General features: G+C 51.2%; 1 protein-coding gene across 1 annotated transcript; it reads left to right on the plus strand.

Annotated features, from left to right (window-relative positions):
* Positions 1 to 10010: 10010 nt before the first annotated feature.
* Positions 10011 to 12143, plus strand: LOC120642109. Its single transcript, XM_039918513.1, has 2 exons — positions 10011 to 11140; positions 11732 to 12143. Exon 1 carries the CDS (start codon positions 10139 to 10141, stop codon positions 10988 to 10990), a length of 852 nt encoding a protein of 283 aa, XP_039774447.1. The 5' UTR covers positions 10011 to 10138; the 3' UTR covers positions 10991 to 11140; positions 11732 to 12143.
* Positions 12144 to 21691: the final 9548 nt, after the last annotated feature.

The raw sequence follows: 21691 nt of genomic DNA on the forward strand, positions 1-21691 counted from the left end.
GTATTACCATGCCTGCGTGTTGTTTCCTAACTTAATGATAAAAAGTTCCGTACTTGTCACTTGTCAATTGACACTGATTTCCTGTTGGTTCTTGTCACAGCTTTGTGTGTATGCACCATATATGATTATATGAACATTTTTTTTACTTATAAAAGGTATGCGGACCAGTTTGAAATGGTAAAGCTTCCCCTGCCACTTTGGGAATGCAAGACATAATATAAAAGAAAAGGTAAATGCAAGATAACCAGAAAGGAATTTCTATGTATGAGTTAGTTCGATTCAATACAAAGACTGGTATGTATAAGTGCTCATCACTACTCCACTCAATCTACTATAGGTAGGTAGAGAGTAATTCTCCCAAAGAACTACTAGTGAAATATACAGGTAGGGCTTGGGCAAGTAAGTAAAGTAGGCATGATTGATCATTCGTTACATGTTATCTGACATAGTGACATTAGTAGTAATTTTTCAGATCTTTCAGTCATCTTTTAATTGTTCTGGTATTACAGGATGTCGGGATGAAACATCTGAACACCATTATTGTGCAAGTGCCCATACCTGACTCGCTTGAAATGTGCCTCTGTGCAAGTAAACATCATGAAATATTATTAGTCATCCTTCAGTTGAATTAACTCATCACTCAATCATATATCATCTATAATTATAAAATGGGTCAGACTAGCTTGCCATCGTTTGGTTGCTCTCTTACCACTAGATATTGTGATGAAATATTTAAATATCATGATTGTGCAAGTGCCCATAATGTCCCGGTTTAACTCATTTGAATGGTTCCCATTTACATGTCTAGAAAACAGGATGGAATGCATCATGCATCTTTCTTCCAGATTTGAGCTGACCACCCCTGGTGCATGTGCATGAACAGAATCCTTGATGCCATCTACAGGGTTGGTAAGGTGTCATGTTAGTTGTTGCTACTCCTCACACGACCATCACCAACTGTTTATTTACTACTAGCTAGTGTGAGGTCTACTGGCCTTCTGGTGGTTGATAGGTTTAGTTATCATTGAGCGCTTGTCATGTACTCATGTTATCGCTTACTAATCGCATCCTCGAGCCCCACACAGCGACGAACCCGAGCTTTCTTTAGTCCCCATCCACATCCATTTCCATTTGTCGCCGTATGAATTGATGCTGCTTGTTAATCTGAAGCCGTGGCACGTCAGCATCAACCAAGATCGGTTGTATTTACATGGGCTCTTTTGCAGTTTTCTAGTGCCAATCTTCTCAGGTCGATAACGTAGTGTAACTCGGCGCCGCGATCGTAATCTGGTGCCATGTTCTGAATATTTTACCATCAGTGATGGCGTCTTTTCTGTGTGGGAACGGAGCACCTGCTCCTCTCGTCTCTCGAGTTGTCCACGAACTTTCCTTGGCTTTCGGCCGCCCTGATAAAACCTGGGCCATTCCCCCCATTCTGCATCGTGGCGCACGTCTCTGTCGCTTGTTGATCGCCACTTGTTGCGTTGGTTGGTTGGTGCTGCCGGGACCGGGCTTGACTCTTCGATCTGAAAGGCGTCTCTTGTAGTACTCGTACTACATTGCAGTCGCTTGGACCGAACAAAACCATAAAGAAGTTGAATTTTTGGGGCCATGGAAAGCATCCGCCAAAGATTCTTCGAGACAGCATCGTCCAAAAGCAAGCTGACGACTTCATGCCCTGAATTCTGATGGCGGCACCAGTCTGAATGGCGCCCTCGCGCAAGTCGTCCGGCCCGTTGTTTCGTTTTCTTCCTGTGCTTCGACGAGAGGCAACTGTCTACCTGAACTGCTCCGGAACGATGAAGCTGCTTCTTCCAGAAAGCAACTTGCAACTGTAGCGAGTGTTGGAGATTGTGGATGCATTTAACCAAAACATGGAATTGAACAGTTCTCAGATTGATGGAGGTCGAAGAGTCGAGACATGACTGCAGCCGGACAGGAGCAAGTAGACATGTCGTGGTCATGGGGTCATGGGGATGTCTAAAAATCAAACAAAGTGCATCATGTGAAATAGGGACAGGAAGAATTGAAATATGTTTGCATAATAGGGACAGTGTTCGCAAGCAAGCATGAGGCATCTTGAGTTCAGTTTAATTCAACTCAATTGGCTTCATGATTGAACGCTGGTACAGATGACAAGGACAATTTTTGCATCGTTGGCAATTTCTTGAGTAATCCTTTTAGTTTAAGGTATGTGTTGGTCAACTCCTGCTTCATGCTTGAGCTATAAAGTTTTCTTTTCCATCTTACTGTAAAGAGACATGCTGAGACCTCATATCGGAGTTGCATGTTCTGTGCACCTCTTTCAATGTTTTTTTTTTCTGTTTATCTCAGCAGAGGCGCGATCATTAAACGTTCTTGCAGCTAATGCTCATTGTGGGCTCGGACGGAGCTCATATAGGATACTTGGGAGAGCTAGAACATGATTTTTTTGTGAAATCTGAAATCATTTGATGCGCTCGCATGATTCCACGGTTGGCCGCTCGTCCGTGCGGGTGTTGGTCGGGGAGGTGGTGCAGCCAAACCACTGCCGGACACCATCACCATTGCCGAGTTCCCCGGCAGTGACGGCGAAGCTGCCATCCCGAGCGCGGAGTCGAACGCCGGACCATGAAGCCGGGACCGCACCAGCGTGGAGGAGAAGCAGCGTGTCCCCCCGGGGCACCAGTCCGCCAACGCCGCAGCGTTGCTGCCGGTGGCGGAAAACAAGGCTGTCGCTCGCGGCGGCGCGGAACGCGGGGGGAGCGAGGCCGGTTGTCATCGCAGCCGCGGGGACGAGCGCCGGTAGACGTGGGGTATCTCCTTGACATGGCGCCGTGTCGCGCGACCGGCGGTGGCGAACGGGGACAGCGCGCCGCCGGCGAGCAGCCAGCGGCAGGCATCGAGGCCGCCGGGGTGGACGCTATCTGGTTTACCGTCCACCCCGCCCCCGGATGGTATTTCATTTACCGTCCGGGCCCGCGTCATCTGGGCCGCTGGATGTAAAACGTGCGGATAGGATCGACCCGACCGGCTGGGAGGATCCAACTGCCCAGGACTTACCGTTTCGTTTTTTCGCCTCCTCCGCGGGGGGCTCGTCGCCGGCGGCCGACGCTCCTCGCCGATGGCATTTGGCGATGACTTGACACACAGCTAGCCGCCCCGACCAGGCCGGCGCAGGGCCTCTTGGTTTGCCGCGCGCCTTGCCGGGTCGGTCGCTAGTTGGCGACAGGATTTGTGCTCACCAGCTGTGCGCGTGCGGGGACGGCGACGGCGACGGACAGCCCGGATAAGCTATAGGTTGCCCCGCGGACAGCGATAGCCCATCTCGCGCGCACAAATCCAACTCCGGCTGCTGCTGCTGCTGCTGCTCGAGTGGCCGGCTCGTCGTGGTAGGTCGCCGCACGGCACGCCTCCTGAGTCTCACCCTGTAAATGAGTTGGAAACTAAATTACACCCACACCACCTCATTCTCATAAGAAAAATTATATGAACCCATTCCACTTTAAAACACCATCACCACACACTAATCCAACCCAAACATTTGAGCTCATAATGTAATAACTATTAGTCAAACTATGGTTACAACCCAATAAGAACCTGTTTTTCAAAAAAAAAAATCTTATCACACTGTTTTGCACAGAGTAGCTGCCAATTATACTGAGTCATCTAAAAAATTTCGGTCAATTTTGATTAAATTTTATAATGTGAACGCGAGATTTTAATTTCAGGGTCCGGCTCTTGACATGGGGCTCACATGTAGGTCTAGCCACATTGTTTTGCACATAGTAGTTGCCAGTCATATTGAGTCATCTACAACAAAATTCGATCAATTTCGATAAAATTTTATAGTGTGAACGCGAGATTTTAATTTCAAGGTCCGGCTCTTGACATAGGGCCCACATGTAGGTCTAGCCACACTGCTTTGCACAGAGTAGCTGCCAGTCATACTGAGTCATCTCCAACAAATTTCGGTCAATTTTAATAAAATTTTATAGTGTAAACGTGAGGTTTTAATTCTAGGGTCCGGCTCTTGACATGGGGCCCACATGTAGGTCTAGCCACACTGCTTTGCACAGAGTAGCTGCCAGTCATACCGAGTCATCTCCAACAAATTTCGGACAATTTAATAAAATTTTATAGTGTGAACGCGGGATTTTAATTCCAAGGTCCATCTCTATACGAAGAATCCATTTCAACCCAACCCAATCCAACCCAACCCGCATTTATATATAGGACCTGCTCCACCCCACCCCATTACCTAATATAATCCATTTCAATCCACCTAAATACACTTTATATCAAAATTCAATCCATTAAACCCATTTGAAACCACACCGTTTGCAGGTGACCTGAGTCTTGATAGCCCCGCCCATGAAAATAACTGACCTGTCTAAATCTATTGAGTTAATTCCTTGAATGCCATCAAAATTTATATCAATCCCTTCAATGCCATTGAAAATTAAGCTATCCCTTTGTTGCCATCAAAATTTAATATTTTATCCCTTCAATGCCATTCCGTTCAATTCTGCTGTTAACATAACGGAAGCTACTGCGGACCCCACGTGTAACTGAAAGGGAGGACTAAGGCGAAGGGCCGCGCGGACGGCCGGGCGGGCCGACAGCAGAGCTCGGCCGCCACGGCTCTTCTATCCCGCCATGGCGGGGCGCGCGGCCGGCCCCCATGGCGCTCGCGACCGGCGCCCTCCGTGCTGCCTCTCCGCGCGGAGGCACGACACGGGCCGGCCGCCGGCGCTCCTCCCCCTCCCTCGCCGGCGCTCCCTCACCCATCGCCGGGGACGGTCCTCCCCCTCCCTCGCCGGCGACTGGATCGGGGCGCCGCCGACCCTCTGCCCCCTCCCTCCCTCTCCGCCCACCCTCGCCGGCGCCGGATCCGGAGTGGCGCGCGGCCGGCCCCTCCTCCTTTCCTTCCATGGCAGGCGGCCGGATCCGGAGCGGAGCAGGGGCCGGCGAGCGCGCAGAGGCCTGCTTCCGCTCCCCCTGGCCGTGGCCGCGCGACGGCTTCAGCAGGCGGCGAGTCACCGTGGGGGCGGCGGTGGAGGCTCTTTGCGGCGGCGGCACCCGGCCGCGTCCTCCTTCGGCGAGCAGGGCCATAGCGCGGCGGCCCGGCCGATTCGGAGTGGCCTCGACGGCAGCAGCGCACACGATGCCCTCCCTGGAGCTCGGGGACGCTCGAGCTCGGCCTGCCTCGACCTCTGCCCATCGGCTCGCCTCGGGGCGCCACGGCCGACTCACCTCGCCGCGCCGCGCCTCCTTCCTCGGCGCCGCGCCCCCTCTCTGCTCCCTCCGCCGGTGACCGGAGCTCGGCGCGCGCGCGTGCGAGCGGGCCTGCGCGAGCTCGGCTGCTGGCGGTGGGGCAGCTGCGGCGGGCGGAGGCCACACGACGCGCGGCATGTTGCCCTCCTCCGGCGCGCGTCCATGGCGGAGCGGCGCGGCGCGCCGGGGGGAGGGAGGGAGGAGGAGCAGTGGCCATGGCGCAGCGGGGCGGAGCGAGCGGAGGCGCTGTTGGGGTGCGGCGCGAGCAGAGGCAGCTCGCCACGCCGCCGACCATGACCTGTCGGCCTTAGTCTTAGTCTTCCCTTTCACTTACACGTGGGGTCCGCAGTAGCTTCCGTTATGTTAACAGCAGAATTGAACGGAATGGCATTGAAGGGATAAAACATTAAATTTTGATGGCAACAAAGGGATAGCTTAATTTTCAGTGGCATTGAAGGGATTGATATAAATTTTGATGGCATTCAAAAAATTAACTCAAATCTATTCCGTTGGCTAGTAGACCGGCGCCTGTGCCGGCCTCCCTTTGACCCTTTGCCAATGCCGCATCGGGCATTCGATGACCACTCGCCCTGTCGCTCATCAGTCGCCGCCGGGTCCCGCTGCAACCATTGCATCTGCCGCTTGGTCGCTTGGAATCAGGTTCATGTCGTAGCTAGCCTCTACGACAGTACGACGTCGACGACGACCAGGCGCGTGACGGCACACTGCAAACATGCTGGGCTACAAGCACTAGTGCCGCGACCTACTTGCCGGGCAGTCTCCGTAGCCTTCTTCACTGCAGTTGCAACGACCAGACTACTGTAGTACTGTGTACTGCTAATCTGTTGATCGATCTGTTTACTGTTGATTGCTTCGTCAGGTTTCAGTTGCAGTATCAGGTTGTGATTTCGTTTTCCTTGTGTCGCAAATGGGTCGTTTGCTTCACGCCAACTCCATTGAGAAAAAGCATGCATTACCGTCTGCTAATGCTCCCAACCCAGCAGCAGCGGCATTATATATATTCCAGAGACCTTGACTTCTGAACGCACAAGCGCAGCGCGAGGAAATTTCGCTCCATCGTCCACTGCTGCATTAGCATTAGCATTACCCTTCTTGCTTGTCAGTTGTCACCACTCACCACTGAGCCGTGCTTATCCCGGAACTTTGCTACGCCGAGATCCATTGGCACGACCATCGCTTTCACCGAGATCTTCTCCCATCAGCACAGTGACCGACCTTGAATTAGTAAACATACCAACATAAAAATTGAAGTCTGAACACACCACACCGAGAGCTAGCTGCACAATTTCCCAAGGCAGGCAGGAAGCTGCAGGAGAATGATATGATCGAGTTCGTTCATCGGTGTGGGTTAGTGAGTGCTAATGATGATGGCAATGGTCTAAAGAGGAAGGAAGAAGAAGAAGATGATGGAAAGAGAAGGGCCAGGCCATGCACGATTGCACCGCCCATGGAAAGATAAGAGCCCCACCACCATCCGGTTTTATCATCACCATAGTTGTTGCTCCGCGCCCAAGTGATGGGGATGCCTACCAGGGCCCATCAAGAATTCATCAGGGGGCAAAAGCACGCCCTCCATTATACTACTAGTTTCGAATTCGAATTTGAAAGTGATGTGCGCTTAATTTGAGGTTACATGCATGGTTTCTTTTATGTTATATTTAGTACCATCGTTGATTGTGATCGAGTTCATTATTGTTGCTTTTGGATGCATGCACAGTGCTACTGTTGGTAGATGGTAGTTGGTAGCAAGGAAGTCTCACTTTTCTCACCCAAAAGAGTGCTTATTAAAACTTATTTGAAGGCTAGGCTGGCTTAAACTCGAATCCTCCCTGATGACTCTCACCCAACCTGAAGGCCAAGTGGAAATGAAAATTCAAGTACTAAACACAAATTCGCAACTTGTTTTGAAAAAGGGACAATCTACAGAATTTCTGTGATATTAATTATGTGAAACGCCTACTGCTTAGTTAAGTGTCTTTCAATAACACTAACTCATCACAATTGCCTGAAACATTAGCTGTTCTCGAACTACTATTAAATTGCAGTTGGACCCAATTCCATGATCCACACCACTAATTGAGGCTAGTGGATCAGATATTTCGAATAAGAAGAGCTTTAATCTGAACTGTAGCTTATTCTTGGGTGGTTCGAAGTAATTAAAAATAGTAAGCGAATAATGCACGGGCACGTCTGATCCGATCGTTTATTTGTGGTATGCATGGATCAAGTGGTGTTTAGTTTAGGAGAAGCAAGGAATAAAGCAGGCTCTGAAAGCAAGTCTGAGGAGAGCATCAAGGTTCAAGGAAAGCCACCTCTGTTGAACTGGACTGTACGGAAGGGAACCAAACTCGGGTGGTTAGGGTTCGAGTCCCAACTTTGGAACATTGTTTAGCCTGAGCAAACCCCTCACTAACGACGCTTTTGTTTTAACAAATGCGTGGACAGGGGCTGCTCTTTTGTTAAAATGGAGTAAGTACACGAATACGCCATTCCTTTCCCATTCAGAAGAGGGTATTTTAATTAGTATATAAAAGATGCACTCCTGCACTTTAGTGAATTTTAGTTTTTGCAAAAAGCAAACCAAAATCATTTGATGATATAACGAGCGATAGGAGGCCCCGTCTCGAACAACAAAATAATAAATAGTTTAATTCCAGGGAATCGTCCTCCAAATCCGAGTCTAAGTCCAGTTGTAAATAAATCTCACGAATTCAGAACATACAAAGGCTCTTGTATGTTTGTTAATGTTTTATACATCTCTGAACATCTGAGCTACGCAATGTTCCTGCCTTTTGCAAAGCGAAGGAACAAATAAAGCTTGCTCAGAAGTGGCGCTTCTGGAGCAAGCTTGTACAGAGCAGCTAGATACAGCCTTGCAGCTGCATCACTCTGTGGCCGTTGAGGCTCACTACGTTGTTAATGCTGCGGATCCCGCTAATCTCACGTGATCTAGACAGCGGGGCGACGTCGATCGACGTAGCTGTACGTTGATCACGTCGGCAGGTCGGTCTCGCTCGCCGGCCGGCTGCCGCAGTGAATGCGCGCACGGCAGGCCGCCATCGGCGACCCATCTGCAGCAGCGCCCCTCGCTTCGAGCTGTGCGTGCGCCGCTGCCGGGCGGCCGTTGATATTTCGACAAGGTGACAGACAGCGGCGGGTCATCAGCGTGACCGTCCCCGTCCCGTGCCCCGGACATGGCGCGTTACTCGCCGCGGCGTATCGCGGCTCCCTCTACAGTATCGCGGCTGGGAGAGTAAGCGTAGCGTCTGGGCTCGTCGACCGCGGCTGCCGACGTGCCGGAGACGGGGCTCGATCTTTCCCCTCCTCCCGTCCTCTGGGTCCGGACTGTTCGCGCACGCAGCGGCTGCTGGGTTCATCCTGATCCGCCGCGACGCGCCATCCACATCCACCAGACCACCTGTGGCTGTGGCTGTGGTCGTGGATCAGCGGCGCGGGCGTGGGGAAGGTGACGTTGAGTTTGAGTTGATGGGCGGCGGCGCTGGGCTCGGCGAGCGCGGCAGGAAGAATCTGGAAGGCCTGCAGCCGGAACCCAACAAATCCGTGCCGCGCCCGCGCTTTCCCCGAGAACAAAGGGCAAAAGCCAAAGTCCACGCATCATCCATAGCTACCAAATGACTAGTGCTTTTGTTCTACTCATGCTCATGCCCTCCTGCTGATCAACGTAGGATTAGTAATTTTTTTTGGTTCGCCGATTGATTATTAATATTATTAGCGGGTAAATAAACAAATCTACGACGAGCAACGGTTATGTAGAAGACAAGATGCTATCCCCACCTGCTCCGGCTGTTCTGACTGTCAGGTCCCCGGACGCTGGGCCTTTGACCATGCCCGTCTGATCTGGATCGAGGCCAACGCGGTGATCCCGGGAAATGCATTGTTTTCTCAAGGAGTTGACTCGCCAGCCGGCCCGTGTGTGTACGCACCGCGCTGTCCCGGGTTCGCATGTGTAGCCGGATCGGGGAGCTCAAGCGCCTGCGTCGTCAGGCACCCCAAATCCAATTATGAGGCTCATGCACTGTCAGACGAGAACAGTGCTCGATCGTGCCGTGCCACCGCCTGTCGACGTTCGCTAGCTAGCGATCGACTAGTCCAAATTGTTTATACTAGCACACACACATATGAGTACGTATTGCTTTCCCTTCTGTTGGTTTCCCCATGATGATGATGGATTGTGTTGATCTGGCACCGAATCGGAGAAAGAAGCCATCCATAGTCCAGATGGATTAGCCGGAAAGCAGAAGCTAGAATGATGACTTGGAACAGCGGTGCCCAACCGAGAACGAAGCTGGTATGGTATGGCACTCAGCCACTCAGCTCGCCACCGGTTGGTTGGTCGGTCCCTCCCATGGAACGGATCATCGCTTTCCTTCCCCTTCGCAATCACACAGGGAAGAGCTAAGTGTCCAGTTTGACAGCACTCCAGACCCTGTCAATTACCACAAATTACCATGTGCTGTAGTGGTGGTAGCATTTTTGGGAGTAGAAAACGTAATTTTCAGTCGCCATCAACCGAGGCATGGATCTTCGTTCAGGGGGATGCAAAGATGTAAATACTCGAGTTAGTTTCCCATAAATTTTTACTAGTAGTACTTCAGTTATACTACGGTAATAACTTGTAATCAGGAAAAGAAATAAGAATCCAGTGCAGAGCAAAATCCACAGACCTCTGGCGCTCCCCTCTCCCCCACATAAATAGGCAATAGCCGCGGCACCCGCTCCACTCCCCTCTCTGTCCAGCCAGCGCGCCTCCTCCCTCCCATTCATTGCTCGCGCCGCGCCGCGACGCCGACACCTCCTCGCGCTCGGCTCGTCCTCCACACCACCACCTCCCCGCTCGTCCATGTCGTCCGCCTACGCCTCGCGGCACCGCGGCAGCAGCGGCATGTCCACGACGACGGTGCTCGCGGCCAAGGTGGCGTTCGCGTCCGCCGCGCTGCTGGCCGCGGCCGCGTCCTTCGCGCGCCTCGCCGTCCCGCAGCTCGTGTCCGTGGCCGGCGCCGTGCTCCCGCGCGCCTGGGCCGTCGCGCGCTTCTGGCTCGTCCCGCCCTACCTCTTCGTCACCGTGCACCTCATCATCCTCGTCATCTGGAAGCTCTCCGACCACAAGCACTTCCAGCAAGCCCAGGCGGCGCACCTCCTCCACAAGGACCCCTGGCCGGTCTCGGTCTCTCAGCAGCACACGCCGCACCCGGCGCCGGCCGCTGTCCCGTCCTCCGACGTGGCTGCCCCCGCCGCCGTCAAGGCCAAGGAGGAGTTCGGTTTCCCGGCCGGGTACGGCGAGCCCCTGGAGCACGAGTTCTCCCCGGACTCCGGCGGCGGCGACTCCTGCGTCACCACGGAGTCCGACGAGGACGCCACTTCCTCCCCATCCTACGTCACGGACGTCAGGCGTAGCCGGGCGCCGGCGCACCAGCACGCGGTTCTTGAACGGGAACCATCGCTGCCGTCGCAGACCCTGGACTGCGACGGCGACGGCGGCGACGACGACATGGACGCCACGTGGAAGGCCATCATGCAGAAGACGCGCCCGGCTGCTGCCGCGGCGCCGGCGCCGGCGTCTCCCCCTCCCGCGCAGCAACCGCCGCAGCGGCCGCCGCCGAGGGCGCGGGACCCGTCGGTGGGCGCGGAGGAGATGAACCGGCGGTTCGACGACTTCATCAAGAAGAACCGCAACTCCTTCGGGCGGCAATAGGCGCCCTCCGATCCGACCCAGCCTCCCCGCCGCAACCGTCCGATACGTATATAGACACATGCATCTTTGGTTTTTCATCTTGGTGTGCCGCCGAAGAGATCGCCGGAGCGGAGGGAGGCGGGTCGATCGAATATAATTCGCCATGCTTAGGTAAATTATTAGCGATTGATCTCCTTGGGAAAACAGTAAAATAAAAATCCCTTCTTGATTAAGATTATTAGTCGGCTGCTTGATTAGCCGGAATGAGTTGTCGTTTGCGTGTCCGGAGGAAGGCGACGCATTGGCGTGGCTGCTTTCCGTAAGAAAGCAAGAAATCGGTCGGCTTCTGCGCTAGCAGTCCGGTCCACTTCTTTCATCTTTCCCTTTCGGTGCCATCAGGATCTAACTGTAGATGCATGCTTTGCTTAATGCTGACTTCTAGTGGATATTTCTGCGAGTGGAAATGAATAATGAGTCAAAATTCTGTGTAAAAAAGTGTATTCTGAAATCTGAATCTTCAGTGGCAGAGGGAAGCAACTGCTGTTTTCTGTAAAACAATGCAATGATTCTAGTACTGGAAAGCTACGCAAATCATTGGATATGGATTAAGCTATATGTCCCCTGATGGCACTAAAATTATTAGCAGAGCAAGATGTCTATTTTCTTAAGAAAATAAGATGCCTGCAGTAAAATTCGCCATGAACAAGTGACTGAAAACGCTGGAACTGATGAATTTGTCCCGATCCTTTCTGGAATTTGCAGGTTGCGAAGGTTCTGGATGGATTATTGGATGGAGGTGCTGTGGCAGTAGCTAGAGATGACCTTAATGCGCTGAAATGATGGTTTCAGTTGGTACCTGGCTGTTAGATTCTCCTTTTCAGTTGTTGCCCTTGCTAGCCTGGCATTTGTTCTTAGCTTTTCCCCTTTTCCTTTTTTTCCTACAGCTCTTTTACTGATTATAACAGTGCTAATTGTGCAAGTTCATATATATATGGTGCTAATACTGGTGAAGTAGTGGGTGTGCCTGTGATTATATATGAACTGTTGCTACCACATGGGGTGTGTGTCTGTGTGGGATAGAGAGATCCACATGTCAATGACCATACATGCACTACCTTTGCTCCATGATTCTTTCTTATTTTCATGGAATGGTCATTAGATGCCTCATGTTCAATGTTTCTACTGTGTGTGTTATATATAGCCACTGTTTTTGTCTAAAGTGAACAGTCAGCAATTTTTGAAAGAAAAGCTTAGATGCATGTGCTGCTGTTGATCAAAGTATCACATACGCATCCAGATGACAAGTCACGGTTGTGAGATGGATTGGTTTTGCACTGCTGTTCCTCTTTATTCCTCACGTACTATTTGTGACGGAACCGCCAAATTAAAACTCTAATTAAGCGTAATGGCCGTCATTTGAACACATCAGGCACATTCGCTTAATGGCTTAATTTGGCGATTCTTTTTCAACCCACGGCCCGATCGAAACGACACCGGTAGTCCCACGCGAAGGCGGGCGCATATGGTACAAGCACGACAAAATACTTGAAAATACAACAACTCGACACAAGGTAATACATAACTTTTACAAACCCAGTGAAATTACCATAGTTTTACAATCCGAGTTCAAATACACCATGACTTACATAATTTACAAAGATTACATAATGTTCAAACTTTACAATAGCAAAACAAGTTCAAAGAAAAGAACCTGCAACTAAACTAACTCCCTGGTTCAGGTCCAACACAACTGGTCAGACCGGTTCCCAACACCGGACAGACCGGTGCCCCTCGGCCTACACTAACCACCGTTCAAATACAATAGTTTTCCAAACCGAGTTCAAATATACACTAGCTTACATACTTTACAAGTTTTATAATAGATGTAACCAAAGTTCGATAAGAAAGGACCTACAATTTACTAACTACTCTAGTTCAAATTCTGTTCAACCGGTCAGACCGGTTCTCTTAACCGGTCAGACCGGTTACCCATGACCTGCCCAAGACCACCGGTTAGACCGGTACCTCCTACCGGTCAGACCGGTCCAAGCAAAACAGAGGGGATGCACACTCTGCCCTCAAGTGTGCAACCCTCCGCCTTCCTATCCTACTGATCTCGATCCACCACTTCCCACCCCTCTGCATCTCGGCGGATGAACTTGGCACAGCAGGGCAGAAGTCGACGTCGGGGTGTCCTGAAATACATTCTTGGGTGGCAACAAACCCTGAGCAACTAATACTCCGCAAGACTTACCCGACCAGTGGGTGTACTTAGCCCACATACCTAGACATGCAAGGTATTTGGCTGGTGGTTTATTTTGCAGAAAAAACAACTAAAGTAATTCCTTAATTTCAACTTTTAACTCCATATCCTATATGTTTAAACCATCAACTAGTAATTGCATCTTCTAAGCAACCATAGCAAACATTGAATATTAATTCAGGATAAACAATTCCAACCATCACTTATATTCCATAAAGCATTACTACGATGCGGTGTTGCGACCAAGGTGCTCATATCCGAGAGCAACTGACGGCGAATAGATTCGATTTAACCTTGCAAGGTAGACATAACCAACACGGCACGCAAAAGCCCCGTCGGACCCTACGAGCCTACCCTTCTCCTCCCCGCCTCGAACTACAGAACTGCCCCACCTACATATAGTCAGCCGAGCTCAACGAGAGACCACCAAAAGTAAATACATGCATTCCCAATTCTCCGCGACTACTCGACTCGCCCTAAGGGGTGGTGACAGTGGCGGACCTAGGATTGAAACTTAGGGTATGCCATATCAAAGTTTTAACATACAATTCGGTATTCGGTACAATCTAAAAAAATTCGGTGCACAATAAAAAATTTCACGAGCAATTCGGTATACAAGTAGTTAGGTTCAATACTTGCATAGATTACAATATAAATAGTAGAAGCAAATTAAAAGTGTGTTTGATTGAGCTGTGACTTTTGGAAAAGCTGCTGTAAGCTGTGGGCCATGGAAAACAGCTGTGAAAAAAACAGAAGGCCATTTGGTTGGGCAGCTGTAATTTTTTTATCAAAAAACTGTTAAGGGGACCCACATATCATCCACAATCATCCCGATGCGGCCCTCTCGAGAGAGGGGAGTGGCGTGGGGAGGGCGCGGAGCCTCAACGACGATGAGGGCAGGGACACGCGCTCATAAGAGCAGGGCCGCGCACCCGCTGGACAAGGCTTGTGATGCGCTGCCGGGAGGGGAGGGAAGGGGCGCCCAGGAAGCGGTCGCGAGAGGGAGGAGAGAGCGACGAAAAAAACACAAACCGGTATCTACATAATCAATGACAAGAGGGTAATTTGTATGTCCAAAAGCCAATAAAAGTAGAGGAAAGTGCTTTTGGATATGTACTAGTGAAAAGCTGGCTTTGGGAAAAAAAAATGTTGCTACCGGTAGAAGCAAGACCAATTTTAGAAGATTGTAAACCATATCATAAACCTTATGCCTCTCAATTTGAACTAGAACTGAGAGGTCAACAAGATTGGTAAGATCTTTGAAGCTGTCTTCATGTCTAGTGTCATCAATATGATTGTCAAGTTGCAATTCAAATTTTATTAATCCTAGTTAAAGAAGTCATTAGAAAGAGAAGTGCTGGCTTAGAGTATGCCACGGCATACCCTGGCCACCCACTGGGTCCGCCAGTGGGTGGTGATGAAGTTCTGTACTTTCGAAGCAGGGCAGTACTAGGCTTACCGGTTTTGACTACCTCCTACTCCCGGCATGTGGCTAGTACAATTCTAACTCGATCACAGGGCCAGACAACGAACGGTCCTTAACCGACACAGACGGGGCTAGCCTTTCCCCGCCCAGTCTCCATTTTCTTTTCCTTCTCCAACCTATTCCAATATTCCATATACTCAAAATAACGAGATATCCTATATCTCGCGAGTGACCAAAAATCACTCGACTTCTACCGAGATCTTATTAAGCATAACATTTCTATCATCCTATACATACTAGTATAACTCCAGGGAACCTAGGGATCATGCAACTAGAGTTCCAAACAATTCCTAAATCTAATGCACAAGTAATAGAAACATGTATAGGTGTCATAAATTTGAAATAATAGGGCATGCACCGGGGCTTACCTTCGGGCTGCCGCTCAGAGCTAGGGTCAACTGGGCCTTGGACCGAGTCCTTGTGAACCTCCTGCTTGGCTTGCTCCGGCTGCTCCTGGGGCTCCGCAATCACCTCGTACACAACCTCCTCTACGGCGGCTGCTACATGTACGCATATGATATGAGAAATGCAATTATGACTTGTAATGATAAATTAGTCATTGAACGAGTATAAGTACTAATAATCTACATAAAAATACACCCATACTAGTTGACAATATTTCCAAAGATCCGGAATATCCGGACCACTATCCGGAGTGTCCGGACACCCAAGTCCGGAGTTTGCAGGCCTATACCCGGAGTTTCCCCCGGAGTGTCCCAAACCCGGAGTATCCGGGCTTATACCTGGAGTTTCGCCTGGAGTGTTCCAAACCCGGAGTATCCGGGCTTATACCCGGAGTATCCGGACCCTAACCGGTCAGACCATACCGGTCACAACTTTCTGCCCAGCCCGAGCTAGGGCATCGCCCAAACGATGATGGGATCCGCTTAAGTGATGCAAAAAGAGATTATTGACCCGGGGAAACCCTTCTAAACATCCCAAAAGACGGATTGAACTAGTACAAGCTAGAGTACCTCAATCAAGCCTTGCTTGCACGAAGAACTTGAAAACGGAGTCTCCCCAGGAAGGAACACATGGAGAGGAAGGTTCCCCACGCCAGTTGGAAGCTTCTATGGCTTTGGGGTCGAGTTGGGATGGGGGATTTGGAGGTTAGGGCTTGGGGGAGAGGTAGGGCAAGGTGAGGGAGTGAGAGGAAGAGAGGAAACGGGGAGGGAGTGAAAGTGAGCTGTTGAGAGAGAAAGAAATAGAATGTTTATTATATTTGTGGGATCCAGATGACCAAATTAAGGGAAATAGAAACTCCACGCCTGGAGTATCCGGGCCAATGACCGGAGTATCCGGACAGGGTGTTACACTATTCCTTTTCTAACCTCCTCCCATGTGTAACGAAACGGCTAACGACAAATAAATCATATCGTGGTGAAAAATCATGGAGATGCAAGGAATCAGATACTGTTTTCTTGAACTGTAAAGGCTGCAAACCTGAACACTTGGTTGGGCACAGGCGTGATGCCCAGAGAACATTTTCAGCTTCCAGTCTTCAGATACTCGATATCTAGCCGTAGTACGGATGCGTACTTTTCTGTGAAAAAAACTCGGGCAGTATTGCACTATTGCTCTCAGTGACAGAGTCAGTTCCTGATGAACAAAAGTCGGTACTACTTGATGTCATATTCAGGGACTGAATTCTGAATGTTTTCAACTTTCAAGGGTTGTGATCAGGCAATAATAACAAGTTAATTGCCTTCCGATAATAATCTTTAAACACTAGAGGAGGTGTCCTTGTGTTTCTACATGGCGAACTCCAGTGGATTTTCTTGGGAGATGAGGCGCGGCTGAAGTAGAATGTGTGTCCCTTGTGCTCCTGAAAGTGGCATCCGAACTGTTTCACCAGCATGCATCAACGCATGGCTCTTCACATCGCACTGCGAAAAGGGCCATGTACTGAACCATCCCTCCACAAGCACCCCTGCATGATTGTGATTCGGTGAAGCAGGAGTGCAGGGCATTGCATTGCATTGCTTTGCGTGAAAGGCAGCACCAACAAGCCCCAAACCACCCCCTTTGTCGCAATTTCGAAAGCGCATTTCACGTTTGATCCTTGTCATCCACAGTCAACTTATCCATCAGAATTCAGATCTGTATGGTGGATTCTTCCCCCTGCAGCTCCCGTAGCCTGCACAATTCCATGGGCTGCATCCATCTCAACATCAAAAGGAGTAGATAGACGCACTTAAATTTGTAAAGGCTAGCGACACACACCCCTTGAGTTGCTAGTTTCCTACTACCTCTAGACAAGATGTCACAAACTCTGATGATCATGCATCTTCAGACATCTCATCTGGCAGCAACAACACCTGTGCCATGGAGGCATGGACAAGTCCTCTTGTTTTGTGGCTGCCCTTTTGTTTGGGACTAGTAGCTAGGGTCATAGGACCTTCCTAGGCTTCAATTATGACACTTAAACTATCCCGGAACTGGGTCTAATCACCTCTTCCACTGACCCTGCTACAACATCAGAGTACTGTTATGGTGGTTATGGTGACAAGGCAACCACCTCCATGGAGCATCTGCAAATCATTTCTGCACTGCATGGAGATGGCTGCTTGGAGCTTCTGCTGCAACTGTGTTGTGGTCCAGTCCTCATGTATGCCACTCACCATCCAGAAGTGTATTGTTGTATATATGCATGTATATTTGTATACACATATATATGGTAGCTGCTCATCACCGCATTGTTGTTTTGGCAATCTACCGCCGCGCGCGGCGGCTGCGACTATCCTATCCGGCTGAAAGAGACGGCCAGGGCAAAGTGCAGCGAACAACGCCAGGCGCGAGACATGTCCATGCGCAGTGGCCTTGGCGCGATGCCGTGATGGCTGCACCAGGCCAGCCAGCGCCCAGCAGCAAGGGCGAGGCGGGGCCATGGCTGATGTGAGGTTACTGAGAAGCATCGGGGAAAGCGCCGTCGCCGCCGGCCCCACCACCGCCGGCCTAGCTAGGCTTTGTGGTCCGTAGCCGTCAGTGGCAAACTAGTCGTCTTCCGCCGCTCCATCGAGCTCCCTCCCGCTCGTGAGCACGTCGTATCGATCGTGTCGCACACTAATCAAGTGATGATGAGAAAACACTCATCATTACCCATCAGAAGGTATATCTCAGGATCAGAGCAAACTGTTAAAATGACACAAGGGCAAAGAATGTCGGGCCAATTGGTTCCGGCAGTCCAGCGACACTCCGGAGGTCGTGGGTTCGATCTCCGGAAGGGGCGAATTTCCGCATCCGGTTAAAAAAACTCCCTCGCCTGCCTCATGTCCAAAACACTGTGGAGCCCGGCCTAACTCACAAGGCGACGGGCCCCCGTGTACGGGTGGGGCAGGGGTTCGGGGGTTTTCTTGGCCTGCTGTGAGAAGGACATTCTACCTCTCAAACAATGCCGTGGGGGCGGTCTTACCCCGCAGGCCAAGTTTTTTTTGAGTTAAATACACCAGCGGTCCTCGAACTTGTCCCGAGGTGCCACTTAGGTCCACGAACTTGCAAAATCGAAATCTGGCACCCTGAACTTGTTAAGTTGTGCCACTTAGGTCCATACCACTTGATGTGGCGCCACGTGGCATGAATATATGCAAAAAAGCCCTTGAATTTTATCATCTTCTATATGTAGATCCTCCTCATCTCTTTCACCTCTTTCTCAATCCGCCACTCTGCTCCTACCGCCGGCAGCCACTCCCGCCCCGACGTCCAGAGCGCCGCCGCCCCATCACCTGCCCTACAGCCACGCCGCCGCCGGGCAGCCACCGCGGGAGGCTGGGGCCGGGGCCCTGCCTGCGCCCAGCCTACTGCCGGCGAGCGCCCACAGTCGACCGGCCTCCCGCGCCGAGACCGCCTCCCATCGAGGGCCGCCTCCCACGGCGAGGCCACCTCCGAGCGCCGGCTCCCATGCTGGGCTGCCTCGCGGCGAGGCCGCCGCACGCGCCGAGGTCGTGACGGTGCTGCTGCTGCTACTACTCCCGCTGCTCGCGCTCGCTGCACGCGCTGACGACGATGGCGGCGGTGATTCCGAGGCCGCGGCGGTGTTGCCGGCAGAGGCGGGGGCCAGGGTGTGGAGGGCGCACCCTGCTCCCGCCGCCACCGGATGCTCCCGCCCCGGCGTCCATAGCTGCGCGCTCGCCTCAGAGGTCGCCACGAGCACCGATGCGCCGCCTGTGTGGGAGCCGCGAGCCACGCCTCCACCCTTTGCAAGCTCCTCTAGTGGTGGGACACGAGCGGCGGCGGCGGTGCTAGCTCCGCCGTGTTGATGCCGGGGCAGGGGCCTAGAGGGCGCGGCAGCAGCAGTAGACCCTGGAGGACAAGGACGTGTGGCACCGCAGGGCGCTCGCGGAGGGCACCGGCGCCGAGTGGCAGGGTCTGAGGCCGCGGCGGCGCTGCTGCTATTTGTGCCCACTGCGCACGCCGACGACGACGGTGGCGGCGGGTCCAAGGCCGTGACAGCGTTGCGGCCGTTGCCGACGACGATGGCGGCGGTGAGTCCGAGGCCACGGCGGTATCACCGGCGGAGGCGGGGGCAGGGGCCGGGGCCGGGGTTCAGGGCGTGGCGGCGGCGGCAGGTCGCGGAGGACGGGTACGTGCGCTGCGGCAGGGCGCTCGCAGAGGAGGGGGCCTAGGCGGAGGGCGCCGGTGCTGGGCGGCGGGTCCGTGGTCACGGCGGCGGCGCTACTGCTGCTGCTTGCACACGCCGCTGCTGCTGCTTGCACACGCCGCTGCTGCAACCGACGGCTGTGCGGGGCCGACGCCGCAGGGGCGCAGGGCGACGACCACGAGCGGGTCGTGGCGCTGGGGTGCTGCCTGCCCGTGCTGGGATGCAATGGTAGAAGATCCCAAATTGCATCCCAGCACGAGAGGAGAGGCGCGCCGGCGGAGGGAGGAGCGGCGCGCAAGTCGGCATTTTTGCATCCCAAATGTGAAGGTAGAAGACGATAAAACTCAAGGGCATTTTTGCATATATTCATGCCCTTTGAAGGGGTATGGACCTAAGTGGCACAACTTAACAAGTTCAGGGAGCCAGATTTCGATTTTGCGAGTTCGTGGACCTAAGTGGCACCTGGGGACAAGTTCGAGGGCCGCTGGTGTATTTAACTCTCTTTTTTTTAAATGACACAAGCAAAGTTTGGGACATTGGATGATGCATGCGAGACTTCTGAAAGAGGGGAAAATTGTTGGGTGAATGCGAAAGCAGAAAAAAAAATCACTGTCAAGATTACTAGAGCCCGGCCGGGTGCAAATCGTTCTACGCAAGGTGTAGTCGTTGTCAGGCAAGGTATGCGTGATGGTAGCACAACCACATGATTGCGTACTTGTCAGGTTGATACCTGGGTTGGATTTGGGGATTTTTCTCCGGTCTGCTAGCTAGTCAGGGCACGTGCAAGATCAGGTCACTGTTTTAGGTGAGCTTTGCTGGATCTGGGTCACATCTCCATCCTCTTGGTCCCTGTTCTATACCCTGACGTGGCTCAGTAACCTGCAGACATTATTGGGATACCGTTTCCCAACCTGAAATGGCACTACGTACGTCTTAACTGTGAGGAACCAGCCCAAATTGATCATGTTTAATCAAATCATCATCCATTGATCAACTAGATTAAAAAATACCAACCCCGATAGTCCTTGGAATGTATCATGAGCACCGCCCATGATTTAAACACACTCCACTAGCACAACATATCGACATCATCACACAAGCACAACCGTACACCGAGTTTAGATTACATAAAAGAGGTTCAAGTACAAGAACATCAAGTCTTAGAGTTTTGCAACAGAAAATTCTACATCGCTCTCATTCCATACATAGTACATAATAAGAAGGTTAACACTATATGGCGATAGTGTCCTTCTAATAGCCACCGGCCATCTACTCCTCACCGGCACCTCCGTCCGCGGGGTAGAAGTACCCAAAAACGGCCTCCGGCTGTGTCTCACCTGCAATAACTTTAATGAGAGCACCATGAGTACAAAAGGTACTCGCAGGTCTTATCCGATATGGGTATATACTAGCCCGACCTCAAGAAGAATGCATTTGGTTAGTAGTAAGGATATGTCATGGTAATTAATTTTGCATAAAAAAGCATCTACTTTGATCAAGTTATAATAAGCAAAAGACATAGCATCTATGATCTCTACAACATACATCAATACAATTGCATAAGTAAAGTGATCATGAATCATAAGCTCAATCTTCCATGAACTTCCTCGGTAACTCTACATTAAAGTCAAAGTATAAGAGCATGCTCAATGACCGAGAGCGCGGCTATTGCAATAGATCAAAAACTCTGCAGGGGTGTACAACTTTTTCCACACGAGAACAAGACCAACGACCATACCCATGGCCAAGGATAAGTGTTGATTCATGCCTTAACCTTTCACACAAACACAACCAACTATGAGCGAACGGTCGGGAATGACAAGTGCACCGGATCCGCCGATCACACTCCATCACAACTCGCACCGAATCCGATCAAGGCAAAGTGTGGCTCATGCTAGTTGGCTTACCGTCCCATTATAAAGTATGTGGTTTGTACGGAAAGGTGCTCAAGTATCAAAGCGATTACGCATCGGTCCTTAATCAACTCAAGCAAGTCTAACCATTTGAGCTCCATCCCAAAATGGCCCTACCATACTTGCCCAAGTCCGAATCATCCTTCATAGTTGCTCAACTTTTATCCATTCTTGACTAATCATGTGAAATTAAACATACATCCTATAGCTCGCGAGTGGTGGTGCCCTTGCCACCTCTCGTCTTGTACCGAAGCTAAGCATGATTAAGTATATAATTCATGACACCTAACAAACATACTCAACTATGAGGGAATATCCTAAGCAAGGTTGGTAATGCATCAATTAGATTCTAAGCAAATAAGGATACATATAGTAACTCATGCACAAACAAGACACATATACTTCATTGATCCAAAATAAGGTGTAAGAGATGCATAGGTGCCTGCCTTGATTCACAACGGAA

The sequence above is a fragment of the Panicum virgatum genome, chromosome 7K (assembly GCF_016808335.1).
Source record: "Panicum virgatum strain AP13 chromosome 7K, P.virgatum_v5, whole genome shotgun sequence".
In the NCBI taxonomy this organism is placed as follows: domain Eukaryota; kingdom Viridiplantae; phylum Streptophyta; class Magnoliopsida; order Poales; family Poaceae; genus Panicum; species Panicum virgatum.